This window comes from Euprymna scolopes, chromosome 4 (genome assembly GCF_053919585.1).
Source record: "Euprymna scolopes isolate OS-2025 chromosome 4, ASM5391958v1, whole genome shotgun sequence".
NCBI classification, from domain to species: domain Eukaryota; kingdom Metazoa; phylum Mollusca; class Cephalopoda; order Sepiida; family Sepiolidae; genus Euprymna; species Euprymna scolopes.
Genome location: NC_136485.1, coordinates 5,801,529 through 5,823,340, shown reverse-complemented (window position 1 = coordinate 5,823,340; position 21,812 = coordinate 5,801,529). Strand labels below are relative to the sequence as shown.

Sequence of the window (21,812 nt, the reverse complement as noted above, 5' to 3'; positions counted from 1 at the left end):
ATAACGTTAATATGATAAGAAATATATAAATAACGTTAATATAATAAGAAATATATAAATAACGTTAATATGATAAGAAATATATAAATAACGTTAATATGATAAGAAATATATAAATAACGTTAATATGATAAGAAATATATAAATAACGTTAATATAATAAGAAATATATAAATAACGTTAATATAATAAGAAATATATAAATAACGTTAATATGATAAGAAATATATAAATAACGTTAATATGATAAGAAATATATAAATAACGTTAATATAATAAGAAATATATAAATAACGTTAATATGATAAGAAATATATAAATAACGTTAATATGATAAGAAATATATAAATAACGTTAATATGATAAGAAATATATAAATAACGTTAATATAATAAGAAATATATAAATAACGTAAATATAATAAGAAATATATAAATAACGTTAATATGATAAGAAATATATAAATAACGTTAATATGATAAGAAATATATAAATAACGTTAATATAATAAGAAATATATAAATAACGTTAATATGATAAGAAATATATAAATAACGTTAATATAATAAGAAATATATAAATAACGTTAATATGATAAGAAATATATAAATAACGTTAATATGATAAGAAATATATAAATAACGTTAATATAATAAGAAATATATAAATAACGTTAATATAATAAGAAATATATAAATAACGTTAATATGATAAGAAATATATAAATAACGTTAATATAATAAGAAATATATAAATAACGTTAATATGATAAGAAATATATAAATAACGTAATAACTTTGATAAAAAATTGTTTATCGAATTAAGTTTATAATTATTTGCATAATTAATTGTCAGAATTCCTCAACATTCATTTTTTTTTAGAAAACTCATAAAATTGGCATTTTGTATAGAGAGACTTTATTTGAAAACAACTTGAAAATAAAATAGATTAATATACTGTTATAGAGTTTTTTTTAAATTACATTTTCATCCCAAACAAGGCACAATGCTACTTTGATGTAGGAAGCTACTATCAGGGACATAAGTTGCAGGGATACTATGTAGGGAGTTGAGCAGCAAGATGTATGTTCACATTACATTTGAACTTCTGCATGTCAGTACAGTTAGGAAAGCAATGACCCAGAAGGGAATTCCAAGTCTAGCAGTTCTGGGGAAGGAACTACTGGAGTAGAAGGCTTTCTTACATCTACGGATTTTTACTGTGAAGGGGTGGGATTTTGCTGCTTTTCGGGTTCGTCGGGATGGGGGATATTTACGTCGAATGGGTGCAAGGGTTTTACAAATTATTAAAACATTTTTATAAAATAATATTTTCAATCCCAAACTAGTTTGGTTGCTATCGAATCAGAATTGAAAATATTGAATCATTTAAAACAAAACACTCATTTTAAAATTGGAAACTTTCAAAATGGAGAAAAAATCCTTTGTTAAAATGAGTTGCGGTCTTTGATAAAATGGATAAAAAAGATATTAAACTTTTTTTAAAGATATTATTAGAAGCATTTTTTTACGTTAAGAGTTTGAAAAAAAAATGGAATAATTTTTTTTAAAAATTGAATGATATTAAAACAATAAGGGATGTTGCAGAACAATAAAACAAGATGAAAAATATAGCATTTTTTTTTAAATATTGAAATTCAGCTTGTTATCTTTATGCCTCCTCTCTTTCTTAAAACAAATGTTTAGATTTCTCTTAAGTATACAACATCCGCTCGAAAAAAAAATTATTCGCCATATAAAAACGTCTCAATCAGATAAGTTAAAAAATAAAAACGAGAGAAAGAAAATGTGTAAGGCTGGAGAGCTTTAAAAAGAAAAAGGGAATAAACACTATAAATCGTCATTAATAACAGAAAGAAAAATTAAACTGTCTCGTTATGGAAATAGAACGAATGCGGAGGATGCCTGACTTGCTATTTACTTTCTTAGTTCTCGTAAATACTTGAAATGGATTCGCCGACATTTTTTTTTTTTTTTGAGTTGCACCCATCACGGAAAATCCGACTCGACAGACTATGGATACCCCTGTAAGAGAACCTGCACGTATAATTGTGAATATGGTTGCGCAATCGCCGACCATTTCAATCTCACGAATCAGCACTACTTGATTCCAGTGGCAAGGAAAATTTCAGGACGACTGGAAACAATGTCCAGATGAGCAGAGAGCACATGCAGCAGTGCAGCACTCCACTCCTGATATTTTGAAATGGTCACCCATTTTAAGACTGCCCAGGTGGAACATCACTTAACCGGTGATCTAACGGGAACCGGTGTGTCGACATTTGTCCGTAGATTGCAGGCTAAACTTTTGTATAAGCAATGTCATCTGAAGAAGTATCTAGTTACTTGTAATTGGCTGACCGAAACATGCTAATGAATGTGTACCGACATATTAATGCTTATGTAAAACAAATAAAAGTATATCTTGCCATACTTCAGTATTGAGCAGTCTTGCATTAACTCCGTTAAAACTTCATTGAAAAATATTAACCTGATCAATGGTATATATATATATATATATATATATATATATATATATATATATATATATATATATATATATATATGAAACTTACTATTTATTATAGTTTGGAAGATAAAAAATATATTGAAAATGAAATTTAAGTAATAGCAAAGAGAGATGGGGAGGGGGAAAAGAAGAAAAAAAAGCTTACCTGGACGGGTAATAATATAAAAAATAAAATAGAAACAATGTAATAAAAAAAGAAATCCATGTCCATTTCTCGCTGACTCAGGTATTTAATCTCAATCGCTGTTTCGTTGTGGATCGACCGACGAAAAACTTGAGAGCAGAAGAAGCGAAGTTAGGGAACATTTGTTAGAAGAAGGTATCGCTGGAGAAAACAAAATCCGTTCCTGCTTCCTCCTCCTCCGCCGCCTCCACTCCGCGAAAAGCTCAGCAATTGTTTGCCATGCTCGCGACGACCACGAATTGTTTAGCAGTGGCTGCCGGCAACAAGCACTGCTCGCCGATGTCATATAAATATATACAGGGAGAGAAAGATAGATAGATGTATATAGATATAGATACACACATATATAGAGTAATTTTCTGCTCACTCTCTCTCTCTCCGTATCTTAGCGGTTTCACCCCTCCACTTTTTACTGTCAGTCGACTGAACCACTCTGCCGTTACTGGTTAAAGAAAGCACTCGCACTTATGGGTCAGACCCAAGAAAAGAAAAGAAAAAAGGTTGACGGTACACACACGCGCACTCACACACACACACACACACACACACACATTATATATATATATATATATATATATATATATATATATATATATATATATATATATCTCACACACATTATATATATATATATATATATCTCACACACATTATATATATATGTATATATATATATATATATATCTCACACACACACACATATATATATATATATCACACACACATTATATATATATATATATATTTCTCACACACACATTATATATATATATATATATATATATATATCACACATTATATATATATATCACACACACATTATATATATATATATATATATATATATATATCACACATTATATATATATATCACACACACATTATATATATATATATATATATATATATCACACACACATATATATGTATATATCACCCACACACATACTATATATATACACACACATTATATACACACACATTATATATATATATATATACACACATCATATATACACACACATACTATATATGATGATGATTGGATGTGTGTATATATATACACACACATACATGCATATATATATATATGTATATATATATACATAATTTATGTGTGAGTGCGCGTGTGTTTATCGTCAACCTTTATATATATATATATATATATATATATATATATATATAGAGAGAGAGAGAGAGAGAGAGAGAGAGAGAGAGAGAGAGAGAGAGAGAGAGAGAGATCTAGCTATATAGACATGAAACATCTCCGAGCAACAAGATAAGAGCGTGAGACGCTTTTCAGATAGTTTTTCTTAATTTATTTCTATAAAAGTATGTGTGACCGTGTTTACGTATCATTTGTACACCCATGCATGTCATAGCCCATGAAATAGAGAGAGAGAGAGAGAGAGAGAGAGAGAGAGAGAGAGAGAGAGAGTGAAAAGAAAAGAAAAGATTTCTATACCTTGTACCTTGTTTTATTATTTAAAGAAGTTTTACATTTTGAACCTTTTTATTTTATGCATGTCCCTTTCCCGTTTTTTGATTTCCAATTTTGCGGCAAATATGTTTGTGTTTCCCGTGTGTGGATAACACCTTGTTGCAACCCGTTTAAGTGAAGAAGCGCGCGAACAACTAAAGGCGTCGCTCCGATCACTTTTCAAAAGTTGGCGCATAAAACCAATACGTTAACATAATGCTATTTAATGATTGCAACTAGAGATAACTACGGAACTAGAAAATGGGACATTTTTTTAGCTAAACAAAATTTGTGCTTGTTAAGATATAGTTAACCGATCGATTAAAAAAAAAAATATGTTGTTTTAAGCAAAAACAATATTACGTACTTGTCATGTCGTAAATAGTAATATATCCAAAAATTATGAAAAATCATCGAAAAAGTTATTTATAATTAAAAGTAATTTTTACGGAAAATTGGATAAAAATCGCATTTTTCTTAGACGTTATTAAGTAAGCAATAGAAGGCTATACGCAGGGGACATAACTCCTCAGGTAGAAGAAAATAAAAAATAATAAAGAATGAAAATATATTTATGACGTTAAGTTACATACAGGCGTCTGCGTTTCATCCACAGAGGGAATCGTCAGGCTAATTCACAGATATGTTATTACTCGTTTACATAGCTCTCTCTACTCATGTATTGAGCACTGTTGAAGGACATTTGAAAATCTGTGCACAATACGTGGTTCTTGTCCAAAATTGCTTCAATAATAAAAAGTAAAAATAAAGCAAAATTAGTATGATGCACGTACCTGTGACGGAACGAAAAGATCATATTCCAAAAATCATATAAATTGATCATGTAGGTTTATTTTTACAAAGAAAATCAAATTGTATGAGAATCCGCGGAATAACGGTTTCGTCTGCCATTTTGAAAAAAAAAATGTCAAAAACCAAAACAGGAGATATTTCAATAAGAATTCATTAATTACTAAATTTATGTCTACGGTTACCCATTAATCGTTCAAAAATTATTTTCTTTATAAAAAAAATACTTGATCAAGTTACGTGAATTTTGAAATGTATTTTCGCTTCGTCACGGGTACGTACATTATACGATTTTTTCTTTATTTTTGTTTCTTTTACGTGAGGGAGTTCAGGACAAGAATCCAAAATATTACATATACTTATAATATACGTGTATGTGTAAAACACACACACACATTATATATATATATATATATATATATATATATATATATATATAGCATAATCACGTTGACGCACCTGTTACTGTTAGATCATCGAAGTTAAAGAACGTTGAGCCTGGCTAGTACCAGATGGGTAACCAGTTAAGAATTCTAGGCGCTGTATGTTCTCTGCAGTCTGCACTTATCTCGGCATCGTTTCCAGTCGTCCTGAACCTCCATTTGCCACTGGTATTACAACAACGACTCAGGAGAGGTGTGGTTGGAGATTGCGTCGGCAACCGTACAATGAGTATATATATATATATATATATATATATATATATATATATATATATATATATATATATATATATACGTCTTGTCACAAGGTGCAACTTAATGCAGGTATATATGCGCAAGGGAGCAAAACTATTAAGTGAATTTAAATACAACGGCTGCATTCCTATCGCTAATAAAAAGCAATAACCAAAAGTTACATACGAGGCGCCTTCAATAAGTTTCCAGACTTCTTTCAAATGGGCACTTTTATCGATAGTACATACATGCAAATCTAGTACCTTTGAAGTAATCTCCTCCGGCTGCAATGCACTTGTTATACCATTTCAACAACTTCTGGAATGAGCCATGGAAGTCCTATTTTGTGATCGCGTCAATGACCCTCGTCATAACCTCTATCATCGCATCAATTGTCTCATTACGCTAGCCTCTAAGGTTTTCCTTGAGCTTAAGGAATAACCAAAAGTCAAAGAGAACAAGGTCTGAACTATAGGGAGGAGGAGGAGGAGGAGGAACTGTCTTGATACCATCTTGGTCATGACAACGTCTTTCTGACTTTCTCTAAGCATTCTTGGGACAAACTTTGCACAAATTTTCTGCATCTTCAGTTTTTCTTTTTAAATAATTGTTTGTACAGTTCCCACACTGACATCAAACTGTGCATTTATTGTCTTTATAGACACACGATGGTCCTTATCCATGAAATTATTTATTTTTGACGAATCAACTCTGGTGTTCTGACTTCCTTACTCCTCCCATACGTCTGATCACTCACAAATTCCTTGCCTTCCTTCAATCTCATATGCCAATCAAAAATTGAGTCTCGATTTTTGCAAGATGGTCCAAGAGCATACATTCCTGTGGCATTTTTTTTTCAAGTTTAAAATAGAATTTTATTGCATATCGTTTTTCTAACGTGTCCTCACGTCCAGATTGCATTTTTGAAATTTACTAGCTGTGACAATCAGGCTTTAGTAGGGTGTATTCCAATTCTTGCTATAGCTGTTTGTTTGAACTTGAAATCATAAAAAATTGTCAGTCATCTAATAAGATGTTTAGCAATAACATACTGAATTTTCAAGAATCTACAACAATTTTAAAAGCCTGTACAAAAAAATGTTTGGAAACTTATTGAAGGCACCTTGTACATATGAGAGAGAGAGAGAGAGAGAGAGAGAGAGAGAGACAGAGAGAGACAGAGAGAGAGAGAGAGATGAACTTTGTATCAATCACTATTTAAAAAAAAAATTTATCAACTTAGCCTGTTGTTTCATTATATAGCAATCATTTCAGTGTAGCAATCACCACAATACCACATTCACTCTTCAGAAGCCAAACCAATTAAAATATCTCACATCGTTTAATGATTATTGATGGCGTTAAAACTACTTAGCAGTAGACTAGAGCGTAGTATTTGGATATATTTTAAGCTAGCTGGGGTAAATGTGGTATTTTGGTGACAACTGAAATGAAAGTGATAGACGACTGTTGAAAGGATGCTTGGATGAATGGATTCAAATGCACCTAGTTAAGAATCGGTTAGAGATAGGATGAATCTCCCCCACTTTTGATGGCCTTGTGTCAAAATTGTAAGTTATTCTCTTTTATTTACAAAAAATTCAAAATAAGATATCTGTCCTCAGTCAAAGGAGGAGAAACTTTTTCTTGATTTGACTAATTTTTTTTTTGTCTCATCCAGAAATCACCCGAGAGGGGTAGATATTACCCACATTAAAGATCGACCTTTACCCTCGTGAGGAGGCAAGTTTTTCTAACATTTGTAATTGGTGTTGGTGCTAGTGAGTCATGCCCATCTCTCAATCTGTGATTGGCCCCACCCCTTTCATCGTTCCGAGGAGACTAGGTGTTCTTTGGTTTATGCAACACTAATTAGCAAATAATTTTCTTTTAGGAATCTCTACAGACAAGGCATGAAGCCACTTAACGTAAGGCGCTAAAAAAATACTACTTCAAGGTACAAAACCTTACCAATGGTAAGTATTAGATGGAATAGATCTTGACCTAGAAAACAGCAATTCTTCCCTATTTGTCAGAAATATTGCTCCTGGAATGTGAGGACTAAAGGCAAAAATAAGGAATACTTATAAAAAGTTAATGAAATATTCAGCATTTATTAAAAAAAATATCTATAAACGTGAGAATGTGTATATACTCAACGAATTTTGATTTTGATCTACAGACTAGAAATTTGGTATATAGGGTATTCAGACACGTGGAAAACTCTTTAATCGGTTTTCACATGAAAAAAGGATTGCTAAGAGGTCAAAATTGAAAAAATTGGGACGTGGGGGGGTCATCAGATTTCCATCTGTTTGTCAACTGTTTCACGAATGCGCATGCGTAAATCGTTCACATGACAGCTTCCTTCTGTTAAGAATGATTAGGTTTGAAAATATTTTTTAAATACGTGTCAAGCTGACCTAATGGTTATCGTACTTGACTAACTTTCTTTACGTTCTGGTTTCGATCTCAGCTCGACAATTTTTTTTTACTTACAAGAAGTGAACTGTTTAGAAAAACATAATACTCGTATGCACATGTCTCAGTTTCTGCATGAATTAAAATATAATTTTTATGCGTATTGCACAACCGGGCAACGCTGGGCGGCCTGATAGTATATAGATAAATCTGTATTAACGAAACTATGAGATAAGAGTGTGTTTCTCGGCTAAACGTAACTTACATATTGAATCTGTATTATTTGGATTATTCGGAACGAGATAAGCAAGCTACCCGCGTCGATTTGATAGTGGGTTCTGCTCAGAATTCCGTACAGATTTCCGAGTTGCACAAGAAGGTCGGAGGTTACATCGGCCGAAACGTGGCAAGAATAACATTCAAGATGTGAGCAGTAGTCAGAAAGATTCAATTCTCATCTAAAAAGAAATTTCCGAATATAACAGTGAATTATTTTTATTTAATACTAACAGGCCACCTGGCGTTTCCCAGTCGTAAAATACGCATAAATATTATTTTAATTAATTAATATATTTTAATTAATACAGAAACTGCGAATGTGTATGCAAGTATGTTTTTTTTTAACTATTCACTTCTTGAAAGTAAGAAAAGAAAAAATACTCGAAACCCAAACCTTTTTTTTTTTTTTATTCAATTTTCACTCCAAACAAGGCACAGTGCCACTTTGAAGCAGGTGCTACTATCAGGGACTTAATTAGCAGGGGCATTATGAAGGGAGATGAGTAGAAAGATGTTTGTTAACATTACACTTGAACTTCTGCATATCAGTGCAGTTGGGAAAGCAGAATCCCGGAAGGGAGTTTCAAAGACCCGCAGTTCTGGGGAAGAAACTATTGGAGTACAAGGCTTTCTTGCACCTAGGGATCTCTACTGTAAAGGGATGAGACTTAGTAGCTTGTCGGATTTGTCGGGGGTAGTCACGTCGGGGAGGTACAAGTGTTTGCAGTTCGTCAGAGCATTCACCATTAAAGTATTTGTAGAACAGGCAGAGGGATGCAACATCTCGTCGATGTGACAGAGGCTGAAGCCTAGATGACAGTTCAGGACCTATCAGGTTGGCGACTCTCTTTTGAACCCCGTCCAGGAGCGAGAGACAAGCAGCAGATGCACCAGCCCAGATGTGACAACAGTACTCCATACACCTAAAAACAATGAGTCAAATCCGATAACCATTAGACCAGCGTGACATGATCTTTTAAAGGTGTTTTCAAACTGCTTATTCTTAGCAAAAGTAATCTGCACTGTGAACTATTCATGCATGCGTATTCATGAAACAGTTAACATAAAAATCCGATGACTCCCACATAACAATTTTTTTAATTTTGACCCCTTAACAGCCGGGCTGTTAAGGGGTCAACCGGCAATAGGGCTGTTAAACAGCCCTATTGCCGGATGAAAACGGATTAAAAAGTTTTGCACATGTCTGAATATCCTATATACCAAAATAAAATTCAAATCTGTAGATCAAAAAATTCGTTCAGTACATAGATTGAGAAATTACCTTACACACACATTCTCATATTTTAAGAAATATAGATTTATAAATATCTAGAATAAAAAAAGTAAAAACAACGATAAAAAACAATTAAAAATATTTTAAAAATAATATGATGAAACGCCAAATAAATACAGAAAAAATATTTTAAAAAAAAAAGAAAAAAAACAGAAATTTTCGAATTTTACATCAATATGTTTCAAAGGCGGAATTTTGACGAAATTTCATGCGCAGTAACGTTTTTTATGAGGTGTTAAAAGCGACTCTAATCTTTTATCGAAATGACTTTCGTAATTGTGGCGACATTTCACTTATAGACAAAACATTTCTAATTTTCCATGACTTCCAAATGAACGCATCGAATAGAACCTAAACGGTTACCTTTGTAATGATTCCATGGTTTTGACATTTTGGTAAACAAGAAAAAAAAAAAAAAATGAAAAAGAAAGAAAAGCACGAAAATGTTGCGAACCACGCACAGACATGTACATTACACGCAGCTTAACATTCAGAAAGACTCTTGCGTTTACCCTCGGAGTGTTTAAGTTTTAAGATACCAAAAAGAAGCTTTCAACATGCCAGTCAGTCCTTTTTTAATTTAATTGTTTAAAAAAAAAAACTCCTTTTCACCCCAAACAGGGCATAGTGCCACTTGGAATGCACAAGACTATTATTTGCGATCTTGTTAAACAGACGATGCTGGGTGAGCAGCGAGATATCTGTTTACGTAACATTTAAACTTCTGTAAGTAAGTACAGCCAGGAAGCTGGAAACAGGGAGGGATTTCCAAAGTCTAGCAGCCCGAGAGAAGAAACTGCTTTCCGGGATCTGAGTGTCTCAACAGTGAAGGGGTAAGATTTTGTTGTTTGTCACGTTAGTCAGGAGTATTTATGTCGAGGGGGCACTAGTGCTACAAGTTCATCAGATCACATTAAAGTGCTTATAAATCAGGCACAGGGATGCAACATTGCAGTGATGGGACAATTGGAGATTTCAGACTCGTTTTGGACCCTGCCTAAGCCTAGTTAGTGGTAGACGCACCAGACCCGTGTTGTGCTTGTGACAATAAGAGCGTTCATCTGTGTCAAGCTGGCCTAATGTTTATCGTACTTTACTCACTGTCTTTAGGCTTTGGTTTCAATCTCAGTTCGGCTCATCTTTTGGTCGTAACAATTTATTCCTTTTTTTTTTACAAAAGAGTCACGACTTATCGAGGTCCGGAGGCCACTCGAGGATAAGGGTTAATGATTGTACGGTAGTCAATGGGACAATATCGTAGTAATCGTTAGTAGTGGAAATTTGGTAAATTGAATTACTTGAGGGGAACGGACCATACAAGAATTTGTTTACATTGTACTTAAAGATGACCAAATTGTAGTCAGTTGGAAAGCAGGAAAACGGAAGAGTTTCACAAACGTGCAATTCTAATAAAGAAGCTTTGTTCATGGAATCTACATTAAGGTTTAGGCACAGAAAAAGAGTGGGGGAAATTATTGATAGTGGTTTCAGTGAGACGAGTGTTTTTTTTCCGTGAAAGATTGAGAAGAGCTAAGACGAGCACTTGCTATGAACATAACGATAAAACAGGGCCATCTCGCAACGTCTCTTCTGCGGGAAAAAGGTTGCAGGGAAGAAAAAAAAAGGCATCTCCCACCAGGCAAGGAAGCCCAGATGTGACAACAGTACTCATCCTTGGATGTATTTGGTTCTTATATATGTAGATAATTCTTGTAATAATTTATCGACTAGGCACTAATAATTTTCAGAAATTAAAAAAAAAAAAATTAATTATTGACCCCTTGACCCCAGGTTGTTAGGTTGTTGATGGCTTATAATCGGTACACACCAACTACTGTCATGCAGAGAGAGAGGGGGGGGGCGATTACCTCTAGAATTCAAAATGTGACGCAATCAAGTATATTCAAAGTATATCTCCTTCTCATAATATTTTTCTGTATTAAGACTTATACTGAAGTCCTTTGTGGCATACAGTCAAGAAGTTAGCTCTGGGGTGACACCAGACCCTCGTACACCACTGCGGCCAGCGATCCCTCATTTTCCCTCAAATACGTGTTTCATATAAGTTTTTTTTTTAACATTCATAGACCCGTACTAATAAAATTTGTCAGAATGAGAAAAAAAATGCAATTTTTTTTTTACAAAGGAGTTACCACTTATCAAGACCCGAAGGCCACTCGAGGATAAGGGTGTTTCGATTTTAGATAAATAGAATGCCAAAACTATTCTTATAGTTCCGAACCGAGATCACCTTGAATCGACAAAATCCCCCCCCCCAAAAAAAACATCAGAAAAAGAAAAAAACTTTTGGACACTATTTAGTTTTTGTTGTTGATGATTCTCATTATATTTTCCGCTTTATTTAAGAAAAAAATCTTCTCATTTTGTTCTAGTTGGAGATGGTGCCTCCTACCGGATGCCAAACATTCATTCGCTATCTCATACATTCCAACTGAGAGACCTTTTAAAGATTCTAACCGCCCCTTTAAGTGCAGTTGTTTGTATCTCTCCTGAACTTGGTTCATCTTGTATATTTGCCAGATATTTAAAAAAAATCATTTTTCATGAGTCAGGTTGTTTCTATGATTACTGGAATGATAGAAATCTTCCTAAAATTCCAGTTTCTTTTCATGTCGCACATAAGATTTTGGTATTTCGTTTACTCAACACCATGTGTACAAAAATGAGTACTGGCTGTCAACGGAATGGTTCCGCTGTATACACAGTCAGTGTGAACTAACTTGACATGAAGTATGAACATGTATCCGCCTCAACAAGGGTCAGATTTATGAGAATTCTACTTCCAAATCGCACGCGATTACATGAAACTACAAGATCTTCGTTTCCGTTATATTTGGATACTAACCTCGCTTTTATTTTTATAGATGTTCATTTTTAGCAGACATTTTCGAATTGAGTCTTAAACGCTTTAAAATCACTTTCGAATTTCGCACGACTATCTTGACGACCATTTTGTGAATCTATAATGTCAAAATAGAGAGTGATAAACGGGGTTTATATCATAGCTTTCGGTATTTGAAAGTAATTTTAAAGTCTTAAAATTGACTGGAATGAAAGTTTATAACTTCAAAGTCAAATATACATCGAAAGATAGAGATGCGATTCCGACGAACACTAAAACGTAAACATCTCTAATTGCTCACACTTTTTCTGTTCCCGCTTCGTTGGAATTTGTTTTCTCTTCCTCACTCTTAAAAGCCAGGAAGTTTTAACATCAACGTGTCAAATCAAAATATTCTCCAATCGTTTCAAGATCCAAAAGTAACACTTATATCAGAAAGTAGAAAGCCAGTGCGATCTTTTTTTAAAAGCTCCTATAAGACTTCGTCAACAAAATTAGTTTTCCCCCAGACATTACCAGCTACATCTTGAATAGGACTCCAAAACGTCTGCTCAACACCCCCCGCTTCTGACCTTTGGTTTGAGGGAGGCAGAAAAGACTCAATGATTCACGCACATGCCTTATTCCTATCACACGGACACATTTTATATACTAACGAGTCATGCGAACAGAAACGAGTACTACTTACAGCTATACACGCATTAACAAGAACAAGGTAAACCAACGCACACACATACACAATGCCACGCTGCCGAATAATCACATGCGTGTATTATTTAGATAAGCATATTTTTTAGTCTATGAACATTTTGACTTGTGACTACAATTCATTCAATTTTATTCACCAAACACGTATGTGTGCTAGGAATTTTTTCATTATTCATTATCCTGTATAAATGTATTTTACTAAATAATTGTTTTTTTTTTCATTTATAAAATTCTGTTTATTTTTTTAGGTAGCATTTGTTACCTGATACACTTCCTATGCTTTTAATTAATGTTTCATTTATTTTCTTATTTATATGTTTGTTTATTTCCTTCGTATTATTCTTATGTCGAAACACATTTATATCTTCGTGTGGTTATTTGTAATATCCAAGACACTATCGTCGTCCTCTAAAATATGTCTACCAAGACCAAGGACCATGCCAGATATAATAGTTTATTTCTAAACCTAAACCAAAGAAAAACAGCATTTTGCAACGGCGCCACTATTCTACAAATGTTACTCATTACTTATTTAAAGAAGTTACATATGTTAGTTTGACATGGGTGCGGGTAGGGGAATCCAGCTCCCTCGAGGGCATTGTGGAAGGATACAAAAATAACCGAGAACAAATCCGATAAGATTCCCTGGTAGAGCTGCCTTCAGCACCGACAGTAAACCAACTTCCCTCCCGAAGGAGGCGGGTTGCTTGGGAGGGTTGCACCTTCCAGGACATAGGTGGACGACACCTCATCTCGACATAGGAAGTCACCAGATTAGGTCCGAAGTGGACAACGGTTGGTATGACAACAGGTCGGACACTGAACTAATGCTTTTCTGTCAACACTTCATTTATGAGGAAGGCGTCACTTGAGAAACATTTCCTGAAATTGAAATTTTTTTCAACGAAAGATCGTTGTTAATCTATTGAAAAACAGGTTGGGAAACAACTGCGGCGTATCTAAGCCTTTGTATTTTGTTTCAAACCAAAAGAACAGAACAATTTTTCGTTCTTGTCCAGAATTCACCCTATATTGAAAAAAAAAAAAAAAAAGAAAAACAAAAGAAACATGTTTGATGAAACAAAAATATCATATTCCAAAAATCACATAAATTGATCAAGTAGTTTTATTTTTATAAAGAAAATCATTTTAAAGCAATTAACGGGAATTCGTAGACATTACAGCATAAATCTATTATGGATTATTGTTGAGTTATCTCTCTTTGATTCTTGATTTTTTTTTCAAAATGGTGACCGAGATAGACTCTCTTCAGATTTATTTTTCATAATAAGGTGAATTCTGGACAAAACCCGAATTCTTGTAAGAATTTTGGAGAACACCTTTTTCGTGTACGCGTGTTGAAGGGGAGGGACATATGCCGATCGTTTTGTCATGTAACAAAGAAAACTGTTTTCAATCCATTATGAAATACGTCGTTAATTAAGCAAATAATGACAATAAAAATCAAAGAAAGAATTGAAAAATCTTTCATTGTATTGTATCACATTCAAGCATATTTTACGACCGAGCCACATCGGGCGGGGGGCACTACCATATATTGGGTACAATATAATAATAAAAAGAGAAATCGGCATATAATAATAAATACGAAATCTGGATAAATCAAAATATATTTAAGCGTATTATATGACCTAGCCACGTGGGTGTGACGTAGGCGGGACAGTACTATATATTGGGTACAATATAATATTAAAAAGAGAAATGGGTCTATAATAATTAATACGAAATTTGGATAAATTAAAATATCATATTTAAGTGTATTTTACGACCAGGCAACGCCGGACGGACTATTGTTTGTTTAAAATGGTGATGGTGTCTACATCCGCTGTGAATATCAAATGCATAAATAGTAGTATAGTAAGCGAACTATTTTTTCTGCGCATCCTCATCCTTATAGCACATAGTACGCATCATCCAAATGTTTTGGTGTTTTTCTTTCCATCCAAGTTTAAAAAAATAATAAAAATAAATAAGTAAAAAACGCCATGAATGAATATTTATGTAAGACGTAAAAATAATATGGAACCGGGGAAATGATTATTGATTAAGATTTTCTTTCAAAATGTTGTGTGAGGTGGAATTCACCAACAAATTTGATCTTATTTTCTCTTGGGCATTCAAAAAAAAAAGTTATTGCCTATTGCTTTTTAAAACAAAAAGCCACTTTTCGTTCAACCAACATTCACATCTGCGAATGGTTTGCATGCCCCATGGCCGCTAAAGAAAGAAAGGCACAAGGAAGGAAGAAAAAAAGCAAAGGACGAAAAAAATGAAGGAAAACACAAGAAAAAGAAAGGAAGGAAAAAAGAAAAAAAAGACGAGAGAAAAAAGAAAAAGATGAAAGGAAAAGAGGAATGGAGGAAGAAAGAAAAAAGGAAAAAGAAAAAAGATTGTAGAAAAATAGGAAGAGAGAAATATAAAAACGAAGAAAGAAAAGTAAAAAGGACGAAAGAAAAAGGAAGGAAAAAAGGAAAAGAAAAAACGAAGACAAAAAGAAAAAAAAAGATAAAAATGGAGGAAAAAAGGAGAAAGGAATGAAGGAAAAAAAGAAAAAAGAAAAGAAGAAAGATTGAAAGAAAAGACGAAAGAAAAATGAAGAAAGAAACAAAGAAAAATTAAAGGAAAACAGAAAAAAAAAAACCCGAAATACTAGCGACCTACACGTCGAGCAGTAATCTTATCACTTCACTGCAGAGCTCCTAAGATGCCAGGAAATTTTCTATTTGCATAGCTTCTTTCTATGGATAGTTTGTCTTTGGAAATATCTTTGCTCCCAATTTCTCCGACTGTATTACATGCAGAAATTTAAATGTAATATGAACAAATATCTTGCTGCCTAACTCCTCACTTAGAGTGGGCTCTATAAATTTGACCCCTCAAATCAGTGGCAATATCCCTTGTTTGAAGTGAATCTATCTATATATCTATAAAAGTGAACGTGTGTGTGTGTGTGTATGTGTACATTTCCCTACGCAATAACTCCGTCAATTTTAAGTCTACAGACTCGAAATCGATATACAGGGTACTGAGATTTGGGAAAATCTTTGTGATCGGTTTTCGGCCAGAAATTAGGCTGTTAAGGGGTCAAAGTTCAACGATTTGACCTTTGAGAACTCTACCAAACTCCTCCGACAATTTTGGGTCTAAAACACTTGAAATTTTAGATATAGGTTTCTTGGACATGAATTTAACTTAATAACTTAATTTGAGCCCCAAACAATAAATGTTAAGCGGTCATAATAGGGGTCAAAGTTAAAAAAATTGACCGCTTTTTTTTTTTTTGCTCAACATACACATCCAAACACCCGGGCAACGCCGGGCTGAAATACTAGTAGTGTATAATTGTTAAGTTCTATTTAATGCACACTTGGAACCCGGAAATAGTGTATTTAGTATTGGTAATCATGAGGTGACTCCATGTTTCTCCATAATTCCCAAATTAAGGTCTTGCCATGCAGTTTAAGGTCATACCCAGGATCAACTAAAGGTCATGAGATTTGGCAATGACATACTATGAATAGCATGAAAGAGATTGGTAGTGAATGTGTCATACAGGGTTCAAATTACACACGAAACAGACGGAGATGATCGTTTATAGTGAATATTAGTGTCATCTTTTGAAAGTTATCCGTTTGATTTTAAGACGTCCACATGTTTTAAATATTTGAATAAAAAGAGAAAAATAAATGACCTTCACTTTTTGTTTTACTTCAAATCAAATTTTTCAGAAAGCAAGTAATCAATGGGAAAATATCGTAGTAATCGTTGGTAATGGAAAGTTGGTAAATTGGATTATTTAAGAGGACGGTTCATCAAGAATTTGTTTATGTTGGACTTGAAAACAACCAAGTTGTAGTCAGCTAGAAAACAGGCAAACGGAAGAGAGTCCCACAGGCGTGCAGTTCTAAGAAAGAAACTTTGTTCATGGAATCTACGTTTTGACTTAGGCACAGTAAGAGTGGGAAAAATTATTAACAGTGGTTTCGGCTAGACGGATGTTTTTCGTGAAAGATTGGCGATGGGGAGGCGGCAGAGATTGGAGCTCAGACGAGCACTTGCTATGAAAATAACGATAAAACAAAGACAGCCTCGCAACGTCCCTTCTGCGGGAGAGAGGCTGCAGGGAAGAGAAAAGGGCATCTCCCACTAAGCTACGAAATCTATTTTGTACTCTATCAAGGCAGGATAAACTGCTTCTAGCAGATCGTGCCCAGATGTGGCACCAATACTCCATCCTTGAACGGACTTGGCTTTTATATAGAGAAGACTTCTTTTATTCGAGTTACATTCTCCCATCCAGGCAAATTTTCTTCAAGATTTGTGGCAAAGTCTTTTCAGCCAATGTTTGCACTGTCATTTAGCAGTGCAAACATGGCTTCCAAATATTTCCAATAAAAAAAGAAAATTGAAGAATCATTTGCGATAACAAAAGAATTTGCTTTATCACGGAACACCTACCACAAAAAAATGTACATATACTACTCCAAGTCTTTTTTTTTTAAATAAAATAATAAAAAATAAAGATATAAAGAAAAAGGTTTTTTATTCATAGAAACAAAGCATATAAAATATTCAGTGTTTTCCCATAATGCATTTTTTTACGTTTTTTTTTGACAATTTAAACAACGATTTATTTTGCATTTTATTTCTTTTTTTTTTATTTAAACCTCAGTATTATATAATGTGTGCGTATTTCTTAATAAAAAACAGTTCCGGTTATAACGATATGAAGGCTGTCTTACAGTGATTACGACTTCCACCGCTAACTTCTTCGCGGCACACTGATGTTGGAAACAACTTTATACACTCGAGAACGGTTTCTAATAGGCATTCAAGTTCTCTCCTTATGTGTGTGAGTGCACGAGTTTCGTCAAGTCACTTAGAATTCTTTGTTATCTCGTCATTCGTTACGGAAGACGGGACAGAAAAAGTCAATTACTCTCTTTTGTCCTTTTCTAGACAACAGAGAATGATGATGAGAAAATAAAAAGGACATGGGAGTGTCGTTAAGAAGTTTCTTGCAACTTTAAGCGCTCGGCCTCCTCCATAGTTACTTCGCGACACAATGGGGAAGACACAACAACAAGTTGAACTGTCACACGACGCCGGATTTTCCTTTGTTTTCGCTTTCTTCTTTTCGCCCGCGTGTGCATTCATCCGCTCTATTATTTCCATGCATATACACGCATACACTAAACATGGTAGCGGATCTATGTTCAACTACTTTTAAAGTTACAAAATACTAGCAGACTCCGTGTCTCAGCGTTGCCTGGAAAAATTAACGAAACCAAGCATCGAAATCCGCCCAATAATTAATTGTCCGAAAAAGACATGAAAGAATCTTTGCACTCAGCAAAACGAAAGCCGACTTCTTTGCTTTTATTCTTTCTCTTTGCCGAGGCACTGTCTGCTACATACACTGGACAGTGGTCACTTACATACACTGGACAGTGTAGGCCACTTAAATGTATATCGTTGTCTATTATACAAAAGGCAAATGTCTGTATGTCAAGCTAAAACTTGCAAAATACACTACAAACCCCTGAAAAGTTGGCATTTTTCTCTTCGCCGAGGCACTGTCTGCTACATACACCGGACAGTGGTCACTTACATACACTGGACAGTGGTCACTTACATACACTGGACAGTGGTCACTTACATACACTGGACAGTGGTCACTTACATACACTGGACAGTGTAGGCCACTTAAATGTATATCGTTGTCTATTATACAAAAGGCAAATGTCTTTATGTCAAGCTGAAACTTGCAAAATACACTACAAACCCCTGAAAAGTTGGCATTTTTTAAAAATCAGCATATCCCCAGATGTATAATTAATTAGATTCATTATTTAAAGTCAAATGGTTACGTAAATCATTTAATAAAGACGTACATCTTTTACCATTAAGTCTGTTTTCCAACCACTAAATAAAGAGAAATAATTTAGAATTTTTCATAGATTTATTTTTCTTACGTAAACTCTATCCGTGTGTATGTGTGCGTGTCCAGAGAGAGGTAGACGAAGAAGAAAGTGGGACGAGGAAAGGGGAAAAAAGACAGACATAAGCTATGTGACACTTTTGCCTGGAGCAATGCCGGGTGGCCTTGCTAGATGTTTATAAAGGGATTTTGTTTTCCTTTCATTTGAAAACCATTTTAATTGCACAAAGTATTATAAGATCATGTCTTAAAATTCAATATAGACTGGCTTCTCTGATAGAAAAGACGTAAAAAAAGACTTAATATTATGGAATGTTTATAATTATAAACTAGTGCCATTGCGATTAAAGCGCTAATTTCAATATCACACAACAATCGTTAATTGTTTATGATATACTAGCAATGTGTACGCAATCCAATTAATAAGGTTAACTAATTTGTATACTGCTTTGCAAAAGGATATTTTATGCATGAAGCATTGTTGCCACATCTGGGCTGATGAATCTACCATTAGCCTCTTCCTCTTGGATAGGTTCAATCTAATAGGTCCCACTTATCAACTAAGCTCTAACCCCTGTCCCATCCCGACAATGTCGCATCTCTGTGTCTGTTTTACAAATATTTTAATGGAATGTGCTCTGATGAACCTGTTGCACTTGTGCCCCCCCTTGACGAACATATCCCCGACAAACCCGCTTAGCAACAAAATCTCACCCCTTCACTGTTGCGGTCCCTAAATACTAGAAAGCTTTTTACCCCAATAGTTTCTTCCCTCGAGCGACTGGACTTTGGAATTTCCTTTCTGCTACCTGATTTCGTGACTGTACTGATATGCAGAAGTTTAAATGTAACATAAACCAACATCTTGTAAACCTTTCTTACGCATGGTCCCACATACCAGCCCCTTACGACCAAATGACGATATGCCTTGTTAGGGATGAACGTAAAAAAAAAAAAATGCCCTCTTCACGCTACAGTTTCTTTCTGACATAAGAGATATTACTAGTCTTTCTCTGCTCTACCGTTAATTTCATAGTAAGTGTTGGATTAAGTTTTATTCTATGCCGCCTCTCTATAAACGTTCACAACAAAGACTCGTCTAGCTACAACCGTTGTCAACAAACATCCTTTCTTGTCAGTGTACCTAGAACTAAGCTGAACCTCTATAAGCTAAGGTTTTTTTTTTTTTTTTTACACAGTGATCACCACTTATCAAGGCCCGGAAGCCACTCAAGGATAAGGATTATTGCAAGTACATTACGTAAGTGAGGAGATTTGCTGAAATGTCTACTTAAGGGGGCGGTTTATTAGGAATTTGTTAACATTGGACTTGAAGACAACCAAGTTGTAGTCCGGAGGGAAGCAGGCAGACGGAACAGAGTTTCACAGGCGTGCAGTTCTAAGAAAGAAGCTTTGTTCATGGAATCCGCGTTTTGATTTAGGCACAGATATAGAGTGGGGGAAATTTTTCACAGTGGATTCAGCTAGATGGGTGTTTTTCGTGAAAGATTGGCGAGGGGAAACCAGAGATTGGAGTTCAGACGAACATCTGCCATGGAAATAACGATAAAACAAGGACAGGCTCGCAACGTCTCTTCTGTGGGAGAGAGGTTGCAGGGTAGAGAAAAGGGCATCCCCCACTAAGCTACGAAGTCTATTTTGTACTCTGTCAAGGCAGGATAGGCTGTTTTTAGCAGCTCCTGCCCAGATATGGCAACAGTATTCCATCCTTGGACGTACTTGGCTTTTATATAGATAGAGAATTGCATCAGCAGTGAGATATCTTCTGGAGCGGTAGAAGGATCCCACCATCTTTCCAGCGACCTTGGCAACAGACTTGATGTACGTGTTCCATCTCAGATCAGGAGTAAAGGTCAAACCCAGAAGCTTGTCAAAACACGGGGCCTCACCCAGACGAAAGCCATCCATCACAATTGATGCCAGATGGGGATCAGAGCGTTGATGATGTAAGGATAGGAGTTTGGTTTTGGATGCATTAAAGGTAACCAGCCTCATCTTCCCCCACTGAACCACACGCTCGAGATCAGAGGAGAGAGAATCAGAGAGAACTTTGTCATTTACAGCCTTTGATGTGTTGCCGTAGATGGTCGTGTCATCAGCATCGGTGTCAACGAATGATTTAAGTATGTGCTTAGGGAGGTCATTGATGTAGATCAGGAAGAGAGTTGGGCCCAGGATTGACCCCTGAGGGACTCCAGCATTTATATTGCAGGCCTCCGATTTTTGTCCATCTACCACTACTCTTATGAGCCTATCGGAGAGAAATGATTTAATGATTGAGAAAACATTTCCAGTTATACCGTAGCTGGAAATCTTGTGAAGTAGACCCTTATGCCATACCTTGTCGAAGGCCTTTGATATGTCAAGAGCAATTGCCCTAGAAAGGAAGCCTTTGTCAAGAGATTCACTAATCCTGTGGGATATAACTGTCAGCACATCTGCGGTAGATCTTGCAGAGCGGAAACCATATTGTGTGTCACTAAGAAGGTTATTCCTGCTGAGGTGGTTGACTATTTCTCTATTTAATATGGATTCCAGCAACTTACTCATAACACACAGGAG

General features: G+C 34.8%; 1 protein-coding gene across 2 annotated transcripts in view; it reads right to left on the bottom strand.

Annotated features, from left to right (window-relative positions):
- The window catches only part of LOC145266490 (thrombospondin type-1 domain-containing protein 4-like), a 1,186,987-nt gene that overhangs the window by 195,594 nt on the left and 969,581 nt on the right, over window positions 1–21,812 (bottom strand). The window contains exon 1 of one of the 2 annotated variants that reach the window (XM_080122224.1): window positions 2,697–3,151. The exons of the other annotated variant lie outside the window; for it this stretch is intronic. Coding sequence (XP_079978350.1) covers window positions 2,697–2,762 — 66 coding nt within the window. The 5' untranslated portion in view covers window positions 2,763–3,151. Of the gene's footprint in view, window positions 1–2,696; window positions 3,152–21,812 lie in introns of those variants that run through there. 2 annotated transcript variants of the gene reach the window in all.